The sequence below is a fragment of the Cavia porcellus genome, unplaced genomic scaffold, assembly GCF_034190915.1.
Source record: "Cavia porcellus strain 051 isolate PalLab524CR breed Dunkin Hartley unplaced genomic scaffold, mCavPor4.1 scaffold_17, whole genome shotgun sequence".
NCBI classification, from domain to species: Eukaryota; Metazoa; Chordata; class Mammalia; order Rodentia; family Caviidae; genus Cavia; species Cavia porcellus.
Window position 1 is genome coordinate 55,381,921 of NW_026947500.1, and position 25,256 is coordinate 55,407,176.

At 36.2% G+C, this 25,256-nt stretch overlaps 1 protein-coding gene and 1 pseudogene across 1 annotated transcript; both read left to right on the forward strand.

Moving 5' to 3' along the window:
• The first annotated feature begins 5,567 nt into the window (after positions 1-5,567).
• Positions 5,568-6,469, forward strand: LOC100718928 (olfactory receptor 8J1-like; annotated as a pseudogene).
• Positions 6,470-15,828: 9,359 nt separating this feature from the next.
• On the forward strand, positions 15,829-16,788 carry LOC100721499 (olfactory receptor 8U9). The gene has a single exon (XM_023563430.2). It carries the CDS (start codon positions 15,829-15,831, stop codon positions 16,786-16,788), a length of 960 nt encoding a protein of 319 aa, XP_023419198.2.
• Positions 16,789-25,256: the final 8,468 nt, after the last annotated feature.

Below are 25,256 nucleotides of genomic sequence, written 5' to 3' on the forward strand. Positions count from 1 at the left end.
ATCTGTCAATAACAAACAGCAATCAAGCAAATCAGATTTAACTCAGATCAGTCATGATATACCAATATAAATTATAAAGGGATCCAGATTAACTTACTAGGAAATTAAAGATGATTGCTGTGCTATATCCTGGTATTTTGGGGATGATTGTCGGTGCCCTCAGATCTAGTGCTTGTATACAAACTGGATGGAATAAGTTCTATCTAAACAAAGTGGTGCAAATAATATGGGTTTTAATTTAATAGCAATATCTTCTGCTGTCTTTTTTAAAGACTATTCTTCCCCTTTCACTCCCCCAGGTTGTACTGTGCATTTTTGGGTCTCCCCAACACCCTCTGTTTTATATTGGGAGGGCAACCTGCTATTTACCTTAAGTGTTTCTGAACTTTCTCACTCTTGGACTTGATCTTTAGTTGCATTTCTTTACCTGTTAAAGCCTGTCTTTCCAACCTATCCATAAATATTGCCCCTATTACTCTCTGGTTCCCTATTGCATAGAGTTCGGTTTTCTCATATTTGATTTTTGGTCCATATACCCTTCTTCAGGTTTATTATATTTCCTATTAAGAGCATCTTGGTGGACCGTACCTCTTGGTCCACTCTGCCTGCAATTCTCTCTTTTTTTCCTTAATTTAGTGTATCTAGGCCATCTATATTAGAAATTATATCCAACCTTCTCTGCCTCATTTCTGTTGTGCTCTTTTTCTGTCATTAGTTGTCTATTTGTCTTCTTCATTTCACTTTTCGCACCATTCATTGGGGCCTCTCAGCCACAGTTCCTGGAATCCTGGTGCTTTTCTCTCTCTTACAATGTCCTGCAGAATTCTCTGTAGAGTTGGATTGGTGGCTGTGAATTCCCCCAGTTACTCTTTATCTTGGAAGCATTTTGTTTTTCCATTAATTTCTAGGGACAATTTTTCAGGGTACATCAATCTGGGCTGGAGGTTATTTTCTTTCAGGGCTTGGAATACTTCACTCCACACTCTTCTTGATTTGATGGTTTGTGCTGAGAAGTCTGCCATAATTCTACTGGGCTTTCCCTTGTAAGTAATCTGTTTCTTGTCTTTGACAGCTTTTAATATTATGTTCTTATATTGGATTTCTTGGATCTTGATCATTATATGTCTGGGTGTATTTCTGTTTTGGTTGTAGGTGGCTGGAGTTCTGTATGCCTCACACATCTGAATATCTTTTTCTTTTCCTATGTTTGGGAAGTTTTCCCTGATTATTTCTGTGACTAGTATTTATAGTTCCCTTGTTTGTACCCCTGCTTCTTCATTCATATTCTATATTCTTAAGTCATAGATTCTTTTGTTGTCTTCTAGCTTTTGTATTGTTGCTGCTTGTTTCCTTGTTATTTTTAAGAAACTTTTCCTTTCATGACCCCATATTGCAAACTGTCCTCCAGTTTGGATAATATATCCTTAGTTTCTTTCAAGCAGTTTTGCCAGCTTTCAATGGAGTTTTTAATTTCCTGGTAATCTCTTTGAACCTGCTTCATGTATTCTATGTTTTCTCTATTTCCCTCATCAAACATTCTCCTCTTTTTTTGTTTTCTTCCATTCTTCCATCTGTTTTTTTTTTCTTGAGAGGTGCTTAGTATGTCTTTTATTATGCTCTTTATATCTTGCTTTTCTTGGTTAAATACTTCACTTTTGAACTTGTCTATGAGGTCCCAAATATATTGCTTTATGTCCACTGGTGCCATGTCTGATATTGCATGTTTGCCATCCTCAATCATCTTTGCATTTACCTTTCCTGGATCAATGTTCTCTTCTTGTTGCTTCCTCTTCTCATATTTTTTGTTCCTTCCATACAGCTGTATATAGGAGGCCCCAGTTTCTTTCTTTGTTGGTAATAGTTGATCTGAAATGCACTGACTAGGTGTTCCCACCCACTGCAGTGTACTATGGAGATACTGAATGGGGTAGCCTATGCTGGGCCCTCCCCTTCAGGTCAGTCAATTTGCTAAGGGCTTCACTGTGCTAGGGTGCACCGTCAGGGATAAGGACCTGGTTTGGGCTAGCCTATTGGGTCTCAGTCTGGGGCATGACTCAGGTCAAGTGCTCCCCACCAATCCCGCTTGAGAAGGAAGCAGCTGACTGAAGTCACTGCAGCTCCTTGTTCTCGCCATCTGCCTGGTCCCAGAATGTCCTCTGGAGCCCCTTTTTTCCTATGGAAAAGTTTTATGCTCATCACTCACCGCAGATCGATGCAGGTTCTCTGCCAGATCAGTTCTCTGTCTGGTTTGCCAACTCCTGTTCTCAGTGCAAGTATGTTTCCAGTGAGTCGAAGTGGTGGGATTTCAGATGGCTTTTTTTTTCTTATCTTATCACAGAAATCTAGTAACAGCCTTGTAAGTGGTTTTGTATTTTTCAGACTTTCACTGATTCCCCATAGTAGCCTTTTCCAAATTCTATAATTCAACATTTTCAAAAGCCATTGTTGATGACCCAAGAGGCCAGTATAGTCTTCTTTGCTGATGCACCAGATGCAAAATCTAACAGAAAAACCAAAATAACACCCGGGATTTGGAAGTAGATTTATTTTATGTCAATGAACGCTGACTGGGATCATTCTAAAAATATCAGGATATGATTTCTGGTGGTCTTGGTCTTGTATGAGATAAGCAAGCAGGAAGTCCAGTGATGGAATGGCTTGTCAGTTGGGGATTGGTTTATACAATGTGTATCAAAGTGACCATCACAGTGACTAGCTGTTTCTTAGAGATAGGGTCAACTGAAAGTAGAACAGGAATTATTAGCTGGGCAACTAAGAAATTAAAGTATTCTAGCTGGGGGGATGTGGATCTTCTGCTACAATACTATTCAGATTATGATACCCTTTGGTTTAAAATTCATTCAAATAGTTATTTTAAGATATTCAACTCCAGTAATTCTCTAGTTTTTTTTTTATGTTAGTCAAGCCACACTCTTAAACTGTCACATCCTACACACAATAAATCTGTTTTTTAATTGATTTTCTACCTCAGAGTGGCATTTTCCACATATTCCCTGTTGTCTGTAATCCCACACTGCTCTTGCTATGATTCATTAAGTGAGTTTTTCTTGTTTCTTTAGGTTTCACTGGAAAGTCACTTTCTCGGAAAAGATTTTCCAAACTTCATGAGTGTTATTCTCCCAGGCTGTCTTAATGTATCCTCATGTTTAATTTCCTCATTCTGTTTAATACAATCCACAATTATCTTGTTTAAATTCCTTGTAACAGACTTTGCTCCTGTAATTGGAGTGGCCTTTCCATGAGCTGAGTGACAAGTGATTTGTGTGATGCTCAAACACCATCAGTAACATATAGAAAATCAGTTGCTATATGACTAATGAATGAATAAGGAAAGTATTCAAAGAAAGCAAAGGCAAAGAGTGATATTTGTTGTCAGAAATGAATACAATATATACATAAGGTGCAAATGAATAGCAACACTGGGGTCATTTTGGTTTTATGTCTCAGATTCATTTTCCATTGTCATTTAATTCTCTCTCCCCCAACTGCAGAATAGTTTTCTATGCTTTGATATTTTCTATTCTTCTTAAAAGATCTAGCAACAATTCTGCTATTTAACTACTAAGATATTGATGTGGCAATAATATCTATACTTAGAGCCTAAGTCCACCACTTTGGAGAAGATATTTCATGCTGAGTTCCTTGGACTGGGCACTATGTATCCAGTGTGACTACAAAGGATCATTGATGGATGTAATTATGGGAAAGAAGTCATATTTAAAAACACAACCTATATTAAAATAGCATGTGAGCACATTGCAAATATATTTCTTAAAGCCATTCAAAGTAATGATTCATATTGTAAAAATGAAAAATATTAAGGCTGAAAATTTGATTAAAACAAACTAGATTAAGAGGTGACATTATTTACAGTACAAAAATAATGTTACAAAAATTTAATAGCTAAAATAATTATCATACAAGGAGAAGTACATGAGAATTTGTACAAACTTGCAGGACACTAATAAACAAATAAAATAGAGGAAACAAAATCCAATGACGAGTAATGTCATTTAATTAGATAAATGATACAACTTTCATTGATATAAAAATAGACCAAAAAACAAATGTTCATGAATTTTTCTCTCACATAATAACAAAGAAAATGAGAATAAAAAAATCTAACAGATATTGTTGTGAAAATACACAAATTGAACACTCAAATTATGGCAGGAAGAGATACCAAAAATTGATGAGAACATGCCCAGAATCATCCATAAAAAAAGCAACGTGAAGTGCAAATTGTACAAAGGGTTTACATTATTTAGCATTGTGCAATTTCTCATGCCTGACTTACATTTGCTAAGACATATGAAGAATAACTTCAAATATTTGCAAGTTAAGGACATATTTATAATTTAATAAAATGATAAGGGAGTAAATCCTCAAATGTTGCATGATTTATTTATTTGATTTTACTTTTTCTTGCTCCACACCATTTTTGTAAATGTATTTATTACACCTAGAACCCTGAACATCGTAACTGAGCTAGATCAGTGTGTGATTCAAAGAAATATCTGAAGTTGAGCTGTTAAGCACTTCATTTTCTTTTTCACTGCTAATGCACAGCTGCTACATTTTTCCCTTGACAACCAAATGAAGGCACTTGGTATATAAGGGTTGAAGGAGAGGTCATTACCATAACTACTTCCAACTGAGCTGAGATTCCTTAACAGCTCATTGAGTTTGCTGATTGTCATGGTTGGATAGCTTATTTCCTTAGGGTTCTTGCTGAAATCTAAACTGGGCACCAAACTATAAGAATGACTGTGCAACAGGTGTGGGTGGTGATGTTACATGTTAGCCATGAAAACTGCTGGGTTTTCTTGGAAATCCAGTCACATAGGAATGGCTCAAGTGCAAAGATGATAATGACAAACATGATGATCATTAATAGGCATTTTTGACTACTAAGATGTTGGGAAGCATGCCCAGATAATGTTTAAAAATAATGGCACAGAATCTATTCAACAATAAAGAACTCCAGTTAAAGACATAGGAGCCACAAACAAACCTGTGATGTCATCTGGCCCATTCACTTCTCTCTAGCAGTCCTGAGCATTCTTCTTTAGAAGACATGCAGAGCTCTCCATTTCATGTCCTGATGTAAATCTGAAAGGCTTCTGCGGGACAGAGCACAGTGGCCTTTCAAGTACACTCATAATTTCAAACTCAGCCCCAGGACTACAAGTGTTCAATGATGCAGGAGAATAAGCATTCTTCAGTTGATAGGTTTTGCTACTCAGACCCTTTTCCCACACTCCAAAGCCCTCATAAAAGTACAATATTGCATCCTAAATATAATATTTCTCTTTTGAAAGTCCATCTATTTCCTCCCTTGATATTGCATCCTGATTTAAACCAACTCTTGTCTTTTCTACAAACAAAATCTTACTCAGAACTTGCCTTGTCCTTTAATGGAAGTACCAAAACTTACACATTTGTTTGGAACCTCTTCTTTTCTTCTACCCTAAACAGACGAATTTCCAACATCTTCATGGCTCCTGGAAATGTTTCCAGGTTACTGACTTCATCTCAATTGGGTCTCAGATCATCCAGAGCTTCAGATTTCCCTCTTTTTCATCTTTGTGGTCATCTATGGGCTGACCACAGCAGGGAACCTGGCTATCATCACCCTTACCTCTGTGGACTCCCAACTACAAATCCCCATGTACTTCTTTCTCTGACACCTGGCTGTCATCAACTTTGGCAACTCCACTATCACTGTCATCACCCCTAAAATGCTGAGCAACTTCTTAGCAAACAAGAAAACCATCTCATATGTATATATTCCTGAACCACCCAGCTTGGGGATTCTTGATTTTCATTGTGGCCAAGATCTTCATGCTGGCTGTGATAGCCTATGAGCACTACATGGCCATCTGCAAGCCCCTGCTCTACGTAGTGGTGGTGTCTCCAAGGGTCTGCCTGCTGCTGGTGTCCCTCACGCATCTCTATGACATTTTCACAGTTATTCTGGTTTCATCTTATGTATTCTCTGTGTCCTACTGCTCTTCCAATATCATCAACCACTTTTACTATGATAATGTTCCTCTGTTAGCATTGTCCAGCTCTGATAGTTACTTTGCAAAAACTGTGGCCTTCATATCTACAGCAACAAATTTGTTTTTTTTTTTTCCATGACTGTAGTTCTACTCTCCATTTCAACAATGTCCTGTCTATTCTAAGGATATGGTCATTAGAATGGATGAAGAAAGTCTTTTCCACCTGTGGCTCACATATGACAGCTGTCACAGTTTTCTATGGGACACTGCTGTTCATGTATCTAGAGCCTGGGATCAATCACTCTCTGGACACTGATAAACTAGCTTCTGTGTTCTGCACCCTGGTGATCTCTATTCTGAACCCTGTGATCTACAGCCTGCAGAAAAAGGATGCGAAGGCAGCCTTCCAGAACTTTGTGACAAACCCATGTGATTCCTGTTAATGAATGTAATTTTAGATCTGCATCAATAAAGACTGATGGGTAGCACTGTCTACAAACTATTGCACAATAAAAAAGAAAAGTCACGTGGCTATTTTACAAATATACTGACATTCAAACTTGAAGGGTGAGGATTTGGGGACAAATATATTCAGAAATTGATTGAAGCTTTTTGAGTCATGAAGGGTAAAACAGAAACATGCTATTCACTGACCTTTTACTGAAGTGGTCCAGTAATCAGCCAGCTAGAAAAGTATTCAGGAGCAAGTAAGACAGAAGTTGTAAAAATCTCTTAGTAAATTTAAAAGGACAAAACACAGTATATCACAGAAGTTGCTGTTTTTTTTTTTTATTCTGTGCCTTTTTTGTTTCTATTCCTTCCTGGGTATAGTTGAATATGGTGGATAATTGCAGGTGTAAATCTTACTGATGAACGAAATTCTCTTACAAGGAGTTACCAAAATTCATATGAAATGATTTGAAAGATAAAACTCCATATTTTTTAAATTGCTTAAACAAACAAATGTTATAACATTAAAATTATATTTTGAATATTAAGCATTATTAAACATGCAAAGGTCACAGGCAAAATGTTATTCCTTCAGTTTACGTATAACTTCCAGAAGGTAAAGAATGATACAAAAATATTCCCACTGTTGCAATTTTCAGGCTTTTCCAATGTAAGACATAGGATACCAGTACAAAAATACTCTCATTCTTTATTGCTTGTTTTTGTTCTCACTTTAAGGGTCAATTTTGTTAAATGTGAAAAGGAAATTTTCCCTTTGGAGATATCATTAGTCACTTAATAACTGACAAATAATGAAAGCAACCAGATTCCTTCATTATGTGAAAAGACCAACAAATTGTGATATACTCATTCAACAGAATACTATTCAGCAATAAAATTCTAGGACCTGTCCAGCAATACAAACCAACTATGTATACTTTGGAGTAAATGAGGGCTGCATTTGTAAAAACATTATAGCAGTGAATGTTATAACATTGAAAGTAAAATTCCACAGATGGTGATTTTCCTGAAGCTTGAAGAAGAGCTACAAAGGTAGGATTACACGGATGTTTTACGTGGTGAAACTCTTCATCCTGACATTATATTGTGAAGGCATGACACAATGGCTTCATTCAAATACCCACAGAAGTTTACAGGTGTCCAGTAAATCCAAAAATTCAAATATGAATTTAAAAATAAATTATTTGGGCAATCAAGGATAGCTGGAACAGAATACAAATCATGGCAAGGCAAGCTATTGCATTTAAAATGTGTGAAGCAATTTTTCTGCAGTCACAGTGGATCTCTAACACTGGAAGTCTATAAAACTTCAGGCAAGAGGAAATGTAAATAACAATGATTTAGCTCAAGATTTGTTTCTCATAAAATAACAGTTTAATAATTAGTTCAACCTCAGGATGTTGAGGCAGGAGGATTGTTGCAATTTCGAGACCAGCTTGGGCTACAAAGTGAGCTCAAGGCCAGCCTGAACTGCATAGCGAGACCCTGTCTCAAAAAGACAAAAAAAAATAATTAGTTGAACAAGGAGGTCAATGGATCTCAGACATTTTTAACCAATTTTCACAATGCCAAAGGAAGATATTTCAGACATCCAGGGAGAGGATTCTATAGTTTTGGATCCTTGTGGTAATGGTCTGTTGTTAGAGGCTGAATTCATATTCAGGTTCATGCATACTCAAAGGGTTTCAAGTAGAATTAGAATTAAATCTGTACATCTGTTAGTGTGCCTATGTGTGTCACCTTGCTGACAGTTGAGAAGTCTCAGAGTTATGAAAACATCTCTGTAGGAGCAAACACCCCTGTAACAAACTTCTTCAATGAAGGAACCAAGACTCCTTGGAAAATTGAGTAAGATAGAGTATGAACTTTATTCTACAATCATTGAGACCTGTTGAAAGTGGAAGTTGACCACATGTGCAGGAATAGGGCATGGCTTCCCAAAAACAAAGAGCACCTGGGACAAGCCACCTGAAGAAGGTGCTTCAGCCCACAAAAACACCAAGCCCCCAAACAATCCAAGCAATGCATTGCTAGGCAATGGAGTTGAAACTGACATCATCCTTCTGGGTATATAAATAAACATGTTTTAATGATTGAGCTGTTACTTTCCTTCTAGCAGAAGAGCAGGGGCCCCATCTGACCCCAGCTTTGTCTCTTCCTGATTTTCTCATCCTGTCTTTCACCCAAGAAACCTCCAGAACCATGTGGGTAACGTCACATAATTTCTGAGACTATTCAGAACATAAGAAATTACTGAAAGTCTGTTTGTAGAATTTAAATATAAAAGTAGCAAATTTTCCGTGTCCTTGAGGGCAGATATCTGCATAGATTAATGGGAATTTTTCTGTATGGGATATCTGTGAGTTCACCTCTGTTTCTAAATTATTCAGTCATTCATTTCTATCTGTATGATATGGAAAAATAGAGAAGTTGGAAGGAAAGAACGAAGGAAGGAAAGAAAGGAAGAAAGAAAGAAAGAAAGAAAGAAAGAAAGAAAGAAAGAAAGAAAGGAGGCAGAGAGAAAGAAAAAGAGAAAAATGAAGAAAAATAATGATAGATTTAGTTTAAAAAAACCCACACTGAATATAAATGTTTTTAGTAAATTAAAGTAAAACACTTGAGCAACAAAGAACAAAAGTTAACAAGTTCATTATTAGCTCAACTATAAAATGTATTTTCATGCCATAAAATGTATTTTCATGCCATAATGATAAAAATTATTGTACACTTTGAAAATAGGATAACCCAGTGTCCTCTATAGAGAAATCCCCAGTGTTTCCTGTGTAAACTCTGCCTGCAAGGACATGGATACGAACTTCCCACATATTATTTGTGAGTCACACGTAATGACTTCCTCCCAAAGTGTGCAGTGTGAAAGAAGCAGAGAGAACTTCACCGTGGAGAAACCCAACAAACTTTAGTATAACTACATGACCAAGGTTAGCAGTACTAACTTTGGAAAATCATATCAACTGTATGTTCTCCAGTTGCGATGTGGTCAGATTGTTAATTCACGTGAGTGAATCTTTATTTACAGAATCCTGCATCCTAATAGTGAGAAAAACAGAAGAAAAATGGAACTGAAGGAAGTTCCAGAAAATACTCAATCAGCACATTCATCGATACTGTCAAGACCATAAAAAAGACAACACAGAGTACTTTAAGAACAAAGATAAATGGAGGCCTTGGTTTATTTTGAATGGGATCCTGGAACACAAATGGACATTGTGTGAAAACTGAGGAAATAAGAATGAAGCATGGGCTCCACACAATAGCAATAAAATGCTTGACTGTTGCTGCGGATAACCCTGGACCTCAGCCCTTTACTTTGAAGGGAAAGATAAAATGAGAAAAAATAGGTAGAATGAATCCAAGCTTTGTGTATTCGGGAAGGGGGAGGGGGTTTGAAAACAGGGTATAGGAATGGGAAAAAGGAATCAAGATATAACATGCATCGTGTATATACAAATTCCCTGTGAAGAATGTGGCCATTATATATACCTAAATTGTACCAATAAAATTCAATAAAAATAAAATAACAAGAAACACAAATAAGAAATCAAACTTGAACAATACCAGATTTCACTAGGTACTATTGAAATACATGGTGAAAATTGTTACAGAAGGTACATTAATATTAATCATTCTCAAAATACTCGCACTTAATTAGAATTAATGTATTGCATCATTCTTGTCACTTTCTGAAGTGGTTCTGGAAGTGCTCTTTCATGAGTGTCTTTATGAGATACGATTGAAGCACAGTGTTTGCTGCTGCCAAGTGCCATTCTTGGGAAAGACAGGCTCATGACAGCACTGTAGTACATTGCCACCACATCTAGTCCTTGCATTTGCCTCTCACAGTGTTTGTATCATACAATTAGGCTCACTGTGTGTAAATTAAGGATTTTTCTTGCTAATTGAATCCTTTAGAAAATGTATTTGATGATATGTTCAATGGTCATTTAATTGCTTTGTTCTTCACATTACATGGGCACATACACACCCTCAAACAAAACATGCTATTTTTGGAAAAAGAAAAATAATTCCACCTTCTCTTTCTTCTCTACCCATTAGAAGTTCATTTTCCTCCCAGAGCCACTTGCTTGTTCAGCTCAAGCTGCCATACACACTACCATGATTCAGGCATCTTAAGTGACAGAGATCAATTTCCCCACAGTTCTGGAAGCTGGAAGCCCTAAGCTTCTGTCTGATTTGATTGTTAGTTAAGGTTTTCTTTTTGGTAGTAAACAGTGGTCATCGTTTTGCATGCTCAAATGATCTCTGCTTTATGAGAACAAAGAGTATGAGCAGATGAGGAGGAGAAAGAAAGAGTAGTGCTTCTCCTTAGAAGCGCACTGTCACTACCACCATGAAAGTCCCAGCCTCATCCTCCCATCTCATCCATTTTCCTACCAAATGTGCCAAACACCATCTCAGTAAGGTGTGAGGCTTCACACATGAACGGAGATCTGGGGGGTACACTTCAGTCATAGCAGATACATGCTTGGCTAATAAATATTATAACCATGATCCTCCCTCACTCTGGCCACAATTTCCTTGAGGAAATAATTAAGAAGTGTACTGGGTTGACCAGTTAACTGAGGAAATTCAGTAATAATAGCAGCAGTCTATAAAAGAAAACAAACACTTCATTAGCATTTCAGAGAGTAAACTAAAGGAGAGGGCATGTTGTGCTACAATATATGGAAATAAGTTCCCAACAACTGTTTCTGTAGTTATTTAAAAATATATTGTGTTTTGTTGGATCATTGAACAAAACTGTTTCCAGTCTCACTGTTTGAAAGTCCACTTTATATGCTTTCGTTTTGTAACTTGAACAACTATTTCTAAGACAACAATATATAATCTATTAACTAGTGATTTCCTACTGTTTATGTTTTCTGAAATTTTGTATAACTTGTACCCTTTTTCTACTTAAATAATATATATATATATATATAGTGATAGTTTTCACAAGATAATATTTATCTTTTAATCCATAAATTCAAATACTTCCACAAAGCAGCAAAAGTATGACTACATAAGAGTGAAAACAGAGAAATAAAACATTCTAAAGATGAGAATGTGAGAGCAATACTACCATGTTATAAGCAGAGTTGTAGATCCCTCGTTGATGAAAAACAGAAAGCAATGATAATTGATCTCCAGCCTGCCTTGGGAATAGGCTGTAATTTTAATAATAATCTTACCTGTGTCATGTTCCTAAGTCAGATCCTTTGGGACATAGTAAATAACAAAACCCTACCATTTCTTGGTGCCCAAACTCACTAACAGAAAAGACAGCAACCCAAGTAAGTTCTCAGAGCATATTTCAAAACTGAGGTGAGAGTAAACATTTGATATTTAAAGTAGAACTGAATAGTCTTCAGGATAAAATCATTTATGTGGTATTTTCCAAAATAAAGCTAAGTAAGATTTCCTTTGATTTTCTTTCAGTTGCATGCATACATTTTATTGCATAAAGATTTGAACATTTCTAGTGAAAAATCTATCAAACATTTAGGAAAAATGAAACACTTAATTGACTGGATAGAATAAAATCTATTATAAGACTGCCCTCAGTTTTGCAAATCTGGATGTTCTATCCTGGATAAAAAGCTCCTCAAAACTCAGTACTTTCTATGCCACTTAGTATATATGATATAAGAGCAGTAGTTATTGAAAAAATTCATTGTGTATTTTCCATTATAAAATATTGGGAAGATTCTGCACCACAACATCAATGAAAAAGTCATGATTTACATGCATGCAGTCTGCAATCTAGCAAGACAAAATATGGAAGCAGGGGACTGCCATGTGTGTGACATGGTACTTAAAAGAGTTATGCTGAAAATAATCACATCACATACAGGTGAAAGGCGGTAACATGGCTTAAGAGTTAAGAATCAGAAAGGACCTGCAGGATAATTGGGTTTTCCTTCCAACTCTGTTCATCTTTCACCTGGTAGAGATTAATGTAAGAAGAAAACACATGTAAAAGCAGTGAAGGCATCTTAGGATATAACTCAGTGCAGAGGGATTGCCTAGCATTCTGAAACCCTGGGATCTACCCACAGTGCTCAACAAATGAACATGTAGTTCAGAATCATAGATAGATAATACACAGATAGATAGATAGATAGATAGATAGATAGATAGATAGATAGACAGACAGGTAGACAGACAGGTAGACAGACAGATATATCTTCTTGTTGTTGTTGCCCAATTCCTCGGAGTTTATCCAGTTGCTAATTACTTCATGACTATATTTCAAAATAATGCCCATATGTTTTTGAAAGTTGCAATTAGATTCTTAAAACCTTGAGAGGCTACCCATTACCTGTCATCATAAGCAACAGCACTGACCAATATTTTCCTCCATAGAAAATGGTAGAACCAGGCACACATATGTACTCAAAAGTTTAAGGTGATACCCTTTTCATAGTCTAAGAACATCTGACTTCTGCTGATGTAATTTTTTCTTTCACTTCATGATGTAATAAAATACACCATCAAAGCTGTAGATTTACTTTCCATTAACTTATTTTTATCTTGGATTATGTTTTAGAGCTGAAATTTGATAACAGTCTCTTAAGTATTCAAGTAAAGAGACATTTTGCTACGAAACTTTGTATCTACTGCCTAAGTTAAATATGGTCTGTGCTTTTACTGCTGACTGACCTCTAAGTTCAACTGCTGGAGGTGTTTGATCCTTAAGCTAAGCTGATTAGTATTGACAACTCTGATGTCAAATTTCAAAAGTGATTATGTTTATTCCTGTGTCCATATACCTTTTAATATATCAATTGAGAAAGTTTTGCAGGGTTTAGGAGACCAAAGAACAAACTGAATATTTAGTGTGCTGAAATGTATGTAATTAGTGCATGACAGAAATAAACTTAATCCAGATCACCCACTTCTAAATATGTGTTTAATATTTTTATAACCTATTTGCTTAACTATCAACCAGGTGCCAACTTTCAATAGACATCTACCATTAGAAAAGTGATTGTTTATTACAATGCTGCAAGTTCCATAGTATGTACTCTCTCATAGATGTAATCCGGGAGGGAGGATATAGTTCAAGGCCAGAGGCTGCCTAGCAAGCCTGAGGCCCTGGGATCAACTGTCTCCAGTACAAAGCAAAAAGAAAGAGAAGCAGGAAGGAAGTGAGAGAGGGCAAAAAGATGGGAAGAAAGAGAAAGGGAGAGGAAGAGCGAGGGAGAGGAGGATGGAAACTGGATATAATGATATGCACGAAACCAAATGGAAATGTCATATTTACTATTTTTGAAGGACCATATCTCTATTTTATGTTAAAGCAGACAGCTAAGAAAGTGTATTTTATCTAAGAGGCACAATTACCAATCCATGTTGCCATTATGAAAGTTCTAGAATCATATGACTTAATACTACTGTAAAATTTATTTTTCGTAGTGATGGATGTTTTAATGTAACTTTCAGAGCAAAGAAGCAGGTGTAGGAGGACTGACTGTGTTGCATGTTATATTGTAACTGATAACGAGAGATGTATAGTATTAGGACAGGTGATTCATCTGTTCAGCATTTTCTAAAACCTATTGAAAACTTGGCTATGTATGAGGGAATAAAACAATTCTCATTTTAAAAAGACAATCACGTTCATTATTTTGATTCAATGTTAAGCGGTAGTTGATTTTCAGACAACATCTCTGTACACTGAATGCAACATCTCTGTGCAGTGAATGCATACATAATATATTTATAAACCACTCCTGCATTTATTCTGACATGAATAATACTATAGGAAATGTCAAATGTATATCTCATGTGGGAGAAACCTTTGAAAATGTATTTGTAAGTGATTCATTAATCAACAGAGGAAGGAAAATAGTTCTTCAAACTCCTAGAAAATGATGCTTTTCTTCCCTTTTAATAAGAATGTGGAATAAAATTGGTTGCTAAAGGTATTAAGTACAAGATAAGGTGATGCTTTCCACCAGGAAAGTAAGGAGAGAAATTATCCTGTGTAACCAGAGGTTTTTTGCTGGGAGTGGTTGTAGGGAAGCAGTGTGTGTTTGCATTTCTGAGGTTGGTGGCAAAACTGGAAGATGTAGGATGAGGGAAATAATGGAGCTGAACTGTACTTGCAAAATTCTCCATGTGGTGAATGCACTACATTTTTAATTATTTTTAAAAGAATATATAGTGCATCAATATATAGTGTAGCATTTCCGAATGTGTATAGCATATGTTTAGAGATGAGAGTATCATTCTGGATTCATATTAACATCAGCATCCTAATTGTGAACCAAGTCTAAAACAAGAGGTAAAAAGGAGAAGATACTCCACATTAAATGGATCAAGAAAGAAAAATAAATAAATAATGAATGGAAGATAAAAATTATTCCAGTGTACATGCTTTTCAGTAAATGGTAACATCAGGATATATGTGAATTAATGTAAATTTATTGGATGACAAATGTTAGTTTTATTTTAATTAAACAGAGTAGTTTGAAGTGTTGATATTCATGTGTTTGATAAGTTTATTTTTTACATACACAGATGGATACATTTGTAGCTATATTTAGGCATACACTGATCCAGTACGGTGGGTATTCAGGGAACATAACAGCGAGGTGCAGAGAATCCTCATTCAGAGCATAAGTTTAAGTTCAAGCCATCACATCTCCGTTCCAGTATTTCACCTTTCTGAGGCTTCTCCTGCTCATCTGTAACATGGGCATATGAAAAAATAAAGTAAAACAATACCTTTAGGATGTAATAGTATGTATTTTAGAGTCTTACTGTTTTCAGTGTCTGCAGTATGAAGACCATTAGGAAGATGTGCAGATAGCCACAGTGGCCTTATGTGGCAAGCAATGAGTGTAAAGTTATAGAGCACTGTGAGGGGGCATTTCTGTAGTGTGTTCAGTGCTTGGGGATACTCAAAGGCGAGTGATTTCAGGAAAGCAGATTCATTTTCATTCACGTTAATAATGTCGGCATTTTCAATAAAGCTAGAGCTTTACCTATTTTAAAGATTAACGTTAAATTTTTAAAAATGCACAAAGCTTTTAAATACGGATCAAGTCCATCTGGACTGACTCCTATCATACAAGTCTTAGTTTTATAAATATGATTTGGGAGGAGAAAAATATATTTTCCCCAAAATAGTTCCTTTGACCTTCATTAGATTTAAAGAGCTCAAAACTGTTGATATTAGTTCACTACTTTCTTAATAATAATAATAAAACTACTTTTCAAGTTGTTAAGGTTGAATCATTATAGAAAAGTGAAACCTGATTAGACTGTACTCTTTACCTAGATGCATTAAAGCATCTAGGTGTTCATGGCTCAGACAAATTGCTCACAGGTGACAGAGTTTGTACTCCTTGGCCTCACGGACAAGCAAGCATTGAAGATGCCCCTCTTCCTGGCCTTCTTATTCATCTACATCTTCACGGTCGTGGGCAACCTGGGTTTGATCCTGGTCATCAGAACAGATGTGAGACTCCACACTCCCATGTACTTCTTCCTGAGCAACCTGGCTTTTGTGGATTTCTGCTATTCATCCGTCATCACTCCCAAAATGCTGGGGAACTTCCTGTACCAACAAAATATTATATCCTTCCGTGCCTGTGCCGCTCAGCTAGGCTGTTTCCTGGCCTTCATGACAGCTGAATGCTTGTTATTGGCCTCCATGGCCTACGACAGATACGTGGCCATTTGTAACCCTCTGCTCTATATGGTCGTCATGTCCCCAGCCATCTGTGTGCAGCTTGTAGCTGCCCCCTACAGCTACAGCTTCCTGGTTGCATTATTCCACGCGACCCTGACCTTCCGCCTCTGCTATTGCCGCTCCAACGTCATCAATCACTTCTACTGCGATGACATGCCTCTGCTCAGGCTTGCTTGCTCGGACACTCGCTCCAAACAGCTGTGGATCTTTGTCTGTGCAGGTGTCATGTTCTTCTCCTCGCTTCTGATCGTCTTGGTCTCATACGTGCTCATTGTCTCTGCCATCCTGAGGATGCGCTCGGCTGAGGGAAGGCGCAAAGCCTTCTCCACCTGCGGCTCGCACATGCTGGCGGTGACCATATTCTACGGGACCCTCATCTTCATGTACCTGCAGCCCAGCTCTACCCATTCCCTGGACACGGACAAGGCGGCCTCGGTCTTCTACACAGTGCTCATCCCCATGCTGAACCCCCTGATCTACAGCCTCCGGAACAGGGAGGTCAAGGAGGCGCTGAAGAAAGCTGTGGGCGGCAGCAGCCAGGCTTCTGTGCTTGTGAGATTTCAAAAATGACTGTAATAGAGGTTTAGCTCAGCGGCATAAGCGCCTGCCTTGCAAGCAGGCGGTCGTGAATTCGATCCCCGGTACTGATAAAAATGAAAAAGACCAAAAAAAAAAAAAAAAATGACTGTAATAAATAAAAATGGACAGTTTTGTGTTCTTATTGTTAGCATTCAAATACTATCTGCATGCCTTGTATACAACGTCTTTTATCTCTGTGTGATGAACTTTTTCAAACTGTCATGTAGAATGTCATTTTGAATCTAAAGATAATTGTAAGATTTTATGCTCCTATCATGTTTCAGTTGGAACATGTATGAAAATAGTTATCTGAACTTATACCAGCTTTTCCATTTCTTAAATTGAAATGCATTTAAAAGAGCATATACAATGATATATAAAGCTATGGGCAGAGCAGTTATAAAAGTTCAAACTACCTTTGTCCCCAAGCCTAACTTCCAGATTTAAGGGATCCACTAATAATGTACCAGGTGAAAAACAAAGTTTGCACCCTAAATACTTTCCTAAGTTTTAAACTTTTCACAAATTTAAAAGCTCCTTATATTGATGTATTTCACTTATTGTTTATGTTAAATAGACAACTCTCATTTCATTAATCAAACACAGCCTTCGGCTGACCTAGGGCAATTTCAGAAATATAAATTCTTACACTTTGCTGAGTGTGAAACTGCGACATAATTTTGAGATTATCTGTTGAAGTAATTCAGAGGAAGACTCCCCAGGTGAAGAGGGAGTCATATTTTAAATAAATATATTCACAAGAATTGAAACATCCTTTTGCTAGTATCAAGGGTTATAAGCAGTTGTTGAAGACAAATTGTGCTGGGGTGAATTGGTTATTATTTATCAAACTGTAGATTAGATCAATTATCTAGTAGGTGATGTAGTCTCATGAAAATTGACTACCCTTGAAGTCAAACACACCTATATTCTCTCCACCATTTTTCATTAATAATGAAAAAGATGTGGTTCTCAATTATAATCCTTTTGAGAATGAAGCAGCACTAAAAGTGCAGATAGCCCATAGTAGTGACTTGTGCACTGTCTGAGAGACTGAAGAACTGATTTTAGCTCCAAATATACTTAATTATAATCAGTGTGAAATTGAACAGCAATTTATTGTTGGCACATACTTATATTTCCAAGACTCAAAGCCAGCCTGGGGTGTACAGTCAAATCGTACCAAATTCCAGAGGCACATTTTGCACTCAGAGTGGTCACATTCACTCCAGGGGGTCTTTATCCATTGTTTCATTCATGTCGTTTCACTGTGAGACACTTTGTCAATCTGTTGCTTTCTGAAAGAAAGAGGAGAGAGAGGAGAAGAGAAAAAGAGATCATGGCTAATCACAGTCCTCCCTAAACCTTCCCTCTTCCTAAAACTTCGAGAAAAAGTATGGAGAAATAGAGTGCTTATCTGAATTCTGTACAATAATCAGAAATCTGGGTTACTCTGAAATAAGTCAACATATGATTTGTTATTTTCCAATTAGCTACATGGATAAATACGCACAAGTATCAAAACTTTACAGCAATATTTTATTTTTTTAAACAGTAGATAATTACTCCCCAGCTCTTCATTCAGTGAGAAAGGACTGCATGATCTCTAAATGTGGCGTAGTTGTAGATCCCGTAGGAGGGCAGATCACTGGAGTCACCTCACACCATTACTTCTAAGTGCTCTACACATCTGTGCGGCTGAGAAACTGCCTTAGATATCAAGTTGGCAAGAAACAACTCTAGTCCTGGTGAATGATCTTGTGTTTTTCCATCCCAGTTTCCTCATCTGCAGAAATCAATATAGTCCTTTCTGCTGAACTAAAAGTGAGGTTAAAGAAGATCATATAAGTAAAGGGGATGATCTAATCTCCGGCAAGTAATGTGCACTTCATAAATGATGGCTTTAACGTTTATTTAAGCTTTTTGCTTTAACAACAACTGATTAAATAATTAGTTGTTTTAAAGTAATTGGCAATATGTGAATGTTTGGTAACATTTTTCACTTTAAATTCAACAAAATGAGATTAAAAATCATTTTATTGTGTTTTTAAGCGATTTAATTTTTAAAAATTTGCAAGTGTGTTAATAAATATATTTTAATATGAATTTTTATAAATTCCCCTGCACCAAGTTATTAAAAGGATGAATATTTTTCTAAAAAAGTGATTGTGTTTCAATTAGTAAAGATTTGATTAATGTTATGAACTTATTTATTTCCAAATCTTTCAAGGTAAACTTAACCTGCTGTTTACTGAACACTTTTCACATGCCAGGAACTGGGTGAAGAAGTGTCTTTAATGTAACTGGATCTTACAGACTAGAACTTTTTTTCTGAGAAAGAAAAACTGCTTCTTTAAACTTCTTCATGACGAGAATGTGCACAGCCACACCATCCTTGCCTCAGTTTGAATGAATGAACAAATCCTCAGAAAACTAGGACGCCCACTTACAAAGCATGTGGGCATGTTTCTCACAGGTCAGTGTTCAGATTGGTTATCACAAAAATGGAAGAAACCACTGATCTCTGAGGGACAAAGAGGACTGAAAATGTCCTGTCTTTGATCGCTTTTTATTCTTCCCCTCCCACTCTTTCAATAAAAGCCAGTAACAGCTGAATAGGATGTCTTTTAAACAAGTTTTGAGATTCAAATATGGGCTAGGATCTTTCCTGTTATATAAATCATTTATTGGTAATCTTACAAAGCCCAGGAGCAAGTTAACTTACCTTCATCAAATATATACGATTTCTTACTAAAATTTAAAAATGTAACAGCCTATATGAATATATTAAAAAAGCAAAACCAGCTAAAATACTTTGTTCCACATATAAATTCTTTACTACAAGTACAGTTTCTTATGCCATAGAAATAATTATGTGATTAAACAAATTGGCTCCCAAAGATCAAGCACAGATAATTGCTGATTTGTAAAACTTCATTATATTTTTGGCTCAGAAATGGTTTCACATGATGCAATCTAAGAAATTTAATCTAGAGGGACAAAGAGATCACACAAAATAATCTCACAATATTTAAATAATGTTCAGTGTCACAGATACCTGCAGACTTTACATCAAGAAATAGTGGTCTCATTTTTGTCGAGTTTGTTGTGGATTGCTCAAAAGGGGTACTTACTGGGCAGAAAAAGCCACAGTAACTGAAGTACCAAACAAAGGCTTGGAGAAACATAATTGTTGTATTCATTTACTCAATAGTTTAAATATGGTTTCAAATATCTATGAATTTCTTAGTCCTTCAAGTTATAATTTTTTATTTTATTTATGATACCACAAGAAATGAGAGTATCAAACAAAAATATTTTATTTATCACAAGTTTTATTATCAAATTTAAAAGCCAGCACTCAATTTCAAATTTATTAGGAAACAGCAAAAGACGATTCATGTATTAGGAAGCAGACATCAAGGTGCCATACACATGGAAGAGATGGTGAAACTGAAGCTAATATAGCAATTAGAAAACCATAATTCAGAACTGAATTTGAAATTTATACAGATGAAATATAGAAAGTCTTAAAAAGTAGGCATGTTTGAAGAAAGTGGTTGAATAATTAATATTGTTTGATAATTATTTATTGGAGGTAGTTAGGAGATATGAAACAAATTTCTTTCACTTTTCCACTTGTAAGATTCGATGGGAGATGTCACCATTCCAGTGGAGTACAGTGGCTCTGAGGGGTATAAGTTGGATATAATGATTTCAAACTAATGAATTATCTTCAAATATGCAAATTATGAGTACTTTGAGAATGTCTAATTCAAGTGGCCCAGTAAGCAAGTAAATACACATCCCTGGGATTCATTGGAGAAATTTGGAAAGCTGAAAGTGTTCTGAGCAAGTTTTCAAGGAGGAGTGATGTTCCATTTTATATTTAATTTACTATTTATTTATTTTTGGACTCACCACCTCACGCTTGCTAAGCAGGCACTGTGCTGTTGAGCTATGCCACTGGCTATCAGCATTCCATTTTAATAGAAGAAGGGCAATGTTGAAGACTTTGGAGAGATTGGTAATATGTATAAATGTTGGGTTCTGATCTAGACCCCTGATCTCCCAAACGAGTGTATAGTGGAAGTTGAATAAAAAGAGACAAGTTGTATGATTTTTAGGGCTGCAGGAGGGTCCAAACCCTTTAATTAAGCTTGAGACTTCGAGGGTAAAGACAAAGGATTCTCTGATCAGTGCACTTATATTAGGACCAAGGACAAAGGGTGGAGAAACTGAGGACAGTGCAGGCAATGAGAAGGACCTTGGGAGTTACATCAAGGATGTCTCCAAGTCATGAATCAAGTCAGTTTATTAGCACTGTCTTATCATGAAGACATGGTAGAAGTGAACTGTAGGAGTAATTTTGCAGCTGCAGTCTCTACCTAGTTAATTGGGGTTGGAGCCAGAGTGTCTGCACCTGTGGCCTCATGTTGCTGTTTGAGGTATCTCTGACCTCATAGACCACCACAAGCCTCATCCAGGACCAGTGATTCATAGAGGTTCACTATGAATCAGCTCCCGTCTCCAGGCAAGGGGCCTAGGCCTAGGACAGACTCACAGATATACATAGAGAGCCAATTAGTAAAATTTAAATCCTTCTGAGAGCAGCTTTGTAGTGGTCTCCAACATAAAAAAAAAGCAAAAGGTACACAGATTTCACAGATCTTCAGTATACATACTAAACTGGTAGGACAGTAAGGATTAGAGACCTTACATTCACCAAGAAATGGAAGGCTATTTTAAAGTACTGCAAAAATTATTAAATTCCAACAGTTATCATTATGATGAGATTACACACAGGCCTCGACAGAAGAAGCCTCATCAAAACAAAATAGACTATGAAGAGCTAAAGTTGAAGAATTTGATATCAAGTATGACACATTTTAATCACCTGGAATGAATGAACTAGATTTATTACCAAAGTTTTCTAGCTAGTAATGAAATGTCTGCCTGTCTGAAAAGATATCATTTGCATAAATTATAAATTTAGATTAGAGACTCGATAACTGCTAGTTATATTACTTTATGAAAGTTTAATAGAGAAACATGAATAGAGATTAATCTCTATGCCTCAGATTCCATATCTAAGAATTAAGAGTATAGCCACATTGGCAATAAATAGCTTTTGAAGATTGAAAAAAGCCAATCTGTCTCTTCTGGTTAAGAGAAGAACTTTCAAAAGAAACAAAAAACAATTTTTTAAAGATGTTTAAAATCTGTCCTGTCTTGATTGGTGAAGACTCATTAGGTATGTAAACTATCCTAGATGTTTTCTTCTCTAATTTCACATTCAAATATTTATAGACAGGTGACAAATATGCTTAATAACTACTTAATGTGTTTTTTAAATTCTGATCCATATAATTAAAAAAATGCCTGCTTGGCAAGCATGAGGCCATGAGTAGTTTGAGTTGTGAGTTTAAAGAAGTTTGTAAATGCAAAGTATGTTGCCTAGTTCTAGCCTATACTGGGCACTTCACAATTTTTAGTTTAATTATCTAATCTTGTTTTGTATTAAAATAGAGATCTAGTGTTACCTGATCCTAGAACTCAGTTTCAGAATTACTTCATTATCTCAAATACTAAAACAGATGGACTTTGTTCTAAAAGGGATGGTTCACTAGATGGCATACAAGTAGACACATTATATATGTTATATAATGCCACAAGGGCCATGATACAGAGATGTCATTTAGAATGTTCTTTAGCATGGCACATACTGATTCAGTGAACTTTGCTGTTTGTTATCCTAGAGAAGGAAATCCCCTGACCATTCCAATCAGACATAGCCAGATTGCAAAGAGGATGTAAACTTGGTAATTCCAGTATTGAACTTTAATTTTGATAAAGTCCCTGCTCTCCCCCAACCTTTACTTCATGGCCCCTTACCAAACATTTTAAGCAACACTATTTTCTAGCTGTGGATTAACACTTGATTCCAAGAAATACAAAGTATCTCTAGTGTTCAGAGAAAGCACAAAACTGAATGATAGATGGTTAATGGAGTTTTAGCCAAGGTTGAGCACAGGGTGGTGCCCATACATCCTCAACTGTTCCTGTGATCATTTCTCCATTTCCAGAGTGTGTAATTCAAAAGCCTCTGGTAGTATATAACTGTTTGCTGTAGCTGTCAACTATCAACTTCCTTTCCTTTTCCTCTTCATTTTCTCAGCCTCTTAAATATTCCTCTGTGGTTCAGAGTCACTTCTTGATAGCAGTGTTTGATGTGACCCTGTATGAGTACAGCCAGTTGGGGACTGTGTGCTTACCTTTACGTATACACTAAGCATTCTATTCCTGTTATCCAAAGCATTTGCCTTGTGTCCAGAAAACAAACAATGATCAAATAAAATGCCAGAAAAGATTTGATTTTTGAGTCCTTATTAGATATTTATAAACAAAGTAACTAAGAATATTATATGTAAAATAAACATACATATGAACACATACATAAAGACAGTGTAGCTTTTAAGAACACCCATAAAATGTTGAATAGAACTGTAAGGAATATACAAAGAAATGAATAATAAGTTCCTAAGGAAGCATTTTATATATATATATATATATATATATATATATATATATATGCGTACATATATATATATACACACACATATATATGAATATACATGTGTATGTATATATAATTTCAGGGGTTGTGAGATCAACTAGAATCAGGACATGGAATTTATATTATTTTATGACAGTCACCCAGAGTTAACACAAGAAAATCAGGAAATCTATCCACAATACTAAAGACAGAACATTAGCCGAGGGCCCACAGCAATGGCCTACCTCAATCCAGATGAAGACCTAGAGCTCATGACAGTGCCTCCCATGAGTTCAATTTGAAGTCCAGAGCCCACAAGAAGGACTCACACCAGTCTCTTATGAATCTGTACTGGTAAGGCCCAAAGGTCAGTGGTGGAAACTAGAAAGGCTATGTCAGTGGGGTGAAGGAGCTGTACTGATAGGTTGAGGGTTCTATGCTGGACTGAGAAGTCACACTCACAACAAAGACCAGGGCTGTCCTGAAAAGCACCACAGCCATCTTCTGCCACAGGAGGCCCAACCTCCTCTGTGGATAAGCACAGATGAGTACTTTCCAGGAAGCTAGTGTGACGAGTTCATCCTGGAGATTAAGTGGCACGTGTCTTCCCCTCTGGAACCAGGAAGCAATGCTCAATTTAAGGACCAGAGCTTCTCTAGGAAAACCAATGGCTCAGACAGTAACATGTACGAGAATCCACAATGTCTCAACACCTCAACACCTCAGTGCCTTCATTCTCCTTCTCCTCATCTCTATTTGTGCTGGCAACTTTCCTCAGGTAGAATATCTACACTCAACACCATGGTGATTTAAATCCATTTGCATTATATATATATATATATATATATATATATATATATATAATTCCTTCTATCTTGATCTAATTTTCTAATAGCTAGAGCAATGAATGAGCATCTAGAGAAAATAAGGAAACTATTCCAAATTTGAAATCCTGCAAGAAGCAGAGTGACAGCACTGATTATCCACTATAAGTGTACAAGCTAAACCAAGGGCAGATTACCTTTCTCACTGCCATGTCTTGTGTAAGAACACTTTCCCATAGAAGGGATGATCTCTGCAGTGCCAGTGGCATGAGGGACAGAGAAACAAGTTAACAGAAGGCACTGTGGTGAATAAAAATTATGAAAAATTCTTGTATGAGATAAATTGTTACAAGTGCTTGCACTGGTACCGAATATTTTACAGGTAATAACAGTAAGTATAGAATGTTTTTGTTATATCAGGAAAGTTTCTCAATGACTATATTGAAATGATAGATAAAAATAACACATAACTTTCTTTTAAAATGTGGAATTAAAATAGAAAATTATTATGATCATTTAAAATAGTAAATGATGTTCTACCTTCTTACCCAATTTAACACATTCTGCAAGCTAATTGCCAATGATATTTTCATGTCAGACTTACATGAAATTGACTGACATTGTTTGTGGCCTGTTTAAGAATTATGACAGTTTGACATATTTATATTTAATCAAGATTTAAATAAACTTTTAATTAAGTTGATCAGTAAATAAATAATTCCTATTAAAAATCTTTGTGCAAGAGATGGCACCTATAAATATAAAGTTTGTTCTTGTCTGAAGGAAAAATATTACAGAAAGCATGTTACATACACACACACACACACACACACACATATATATATAAATATATATAAATTCAAGTCCATATAAACCACATGTTATAATTGTTAATATAGAAGGAATATGCCTACCTTTATGTCATGTATCAATAGACAGAGATACATGCACTGCATACCATGCCACACATAGAGAAATTCATCAGCATCCAAAACTGAAGACCATATATCACAGCAAAATTCAGTGTTACTTTTTCCATTGTAATTTCAATGAAACAAGTCAATCAAAAAGCAAAAGAA

Coding starts and splice junctions, on each gene's coding strand:
- LOC100721499 (XM_023563430.2), top strand. CDS start 15,829: ATGGCTCAGACAAATTGCTCACAGGTGACAGAGTTTGTACTCCTTGGC.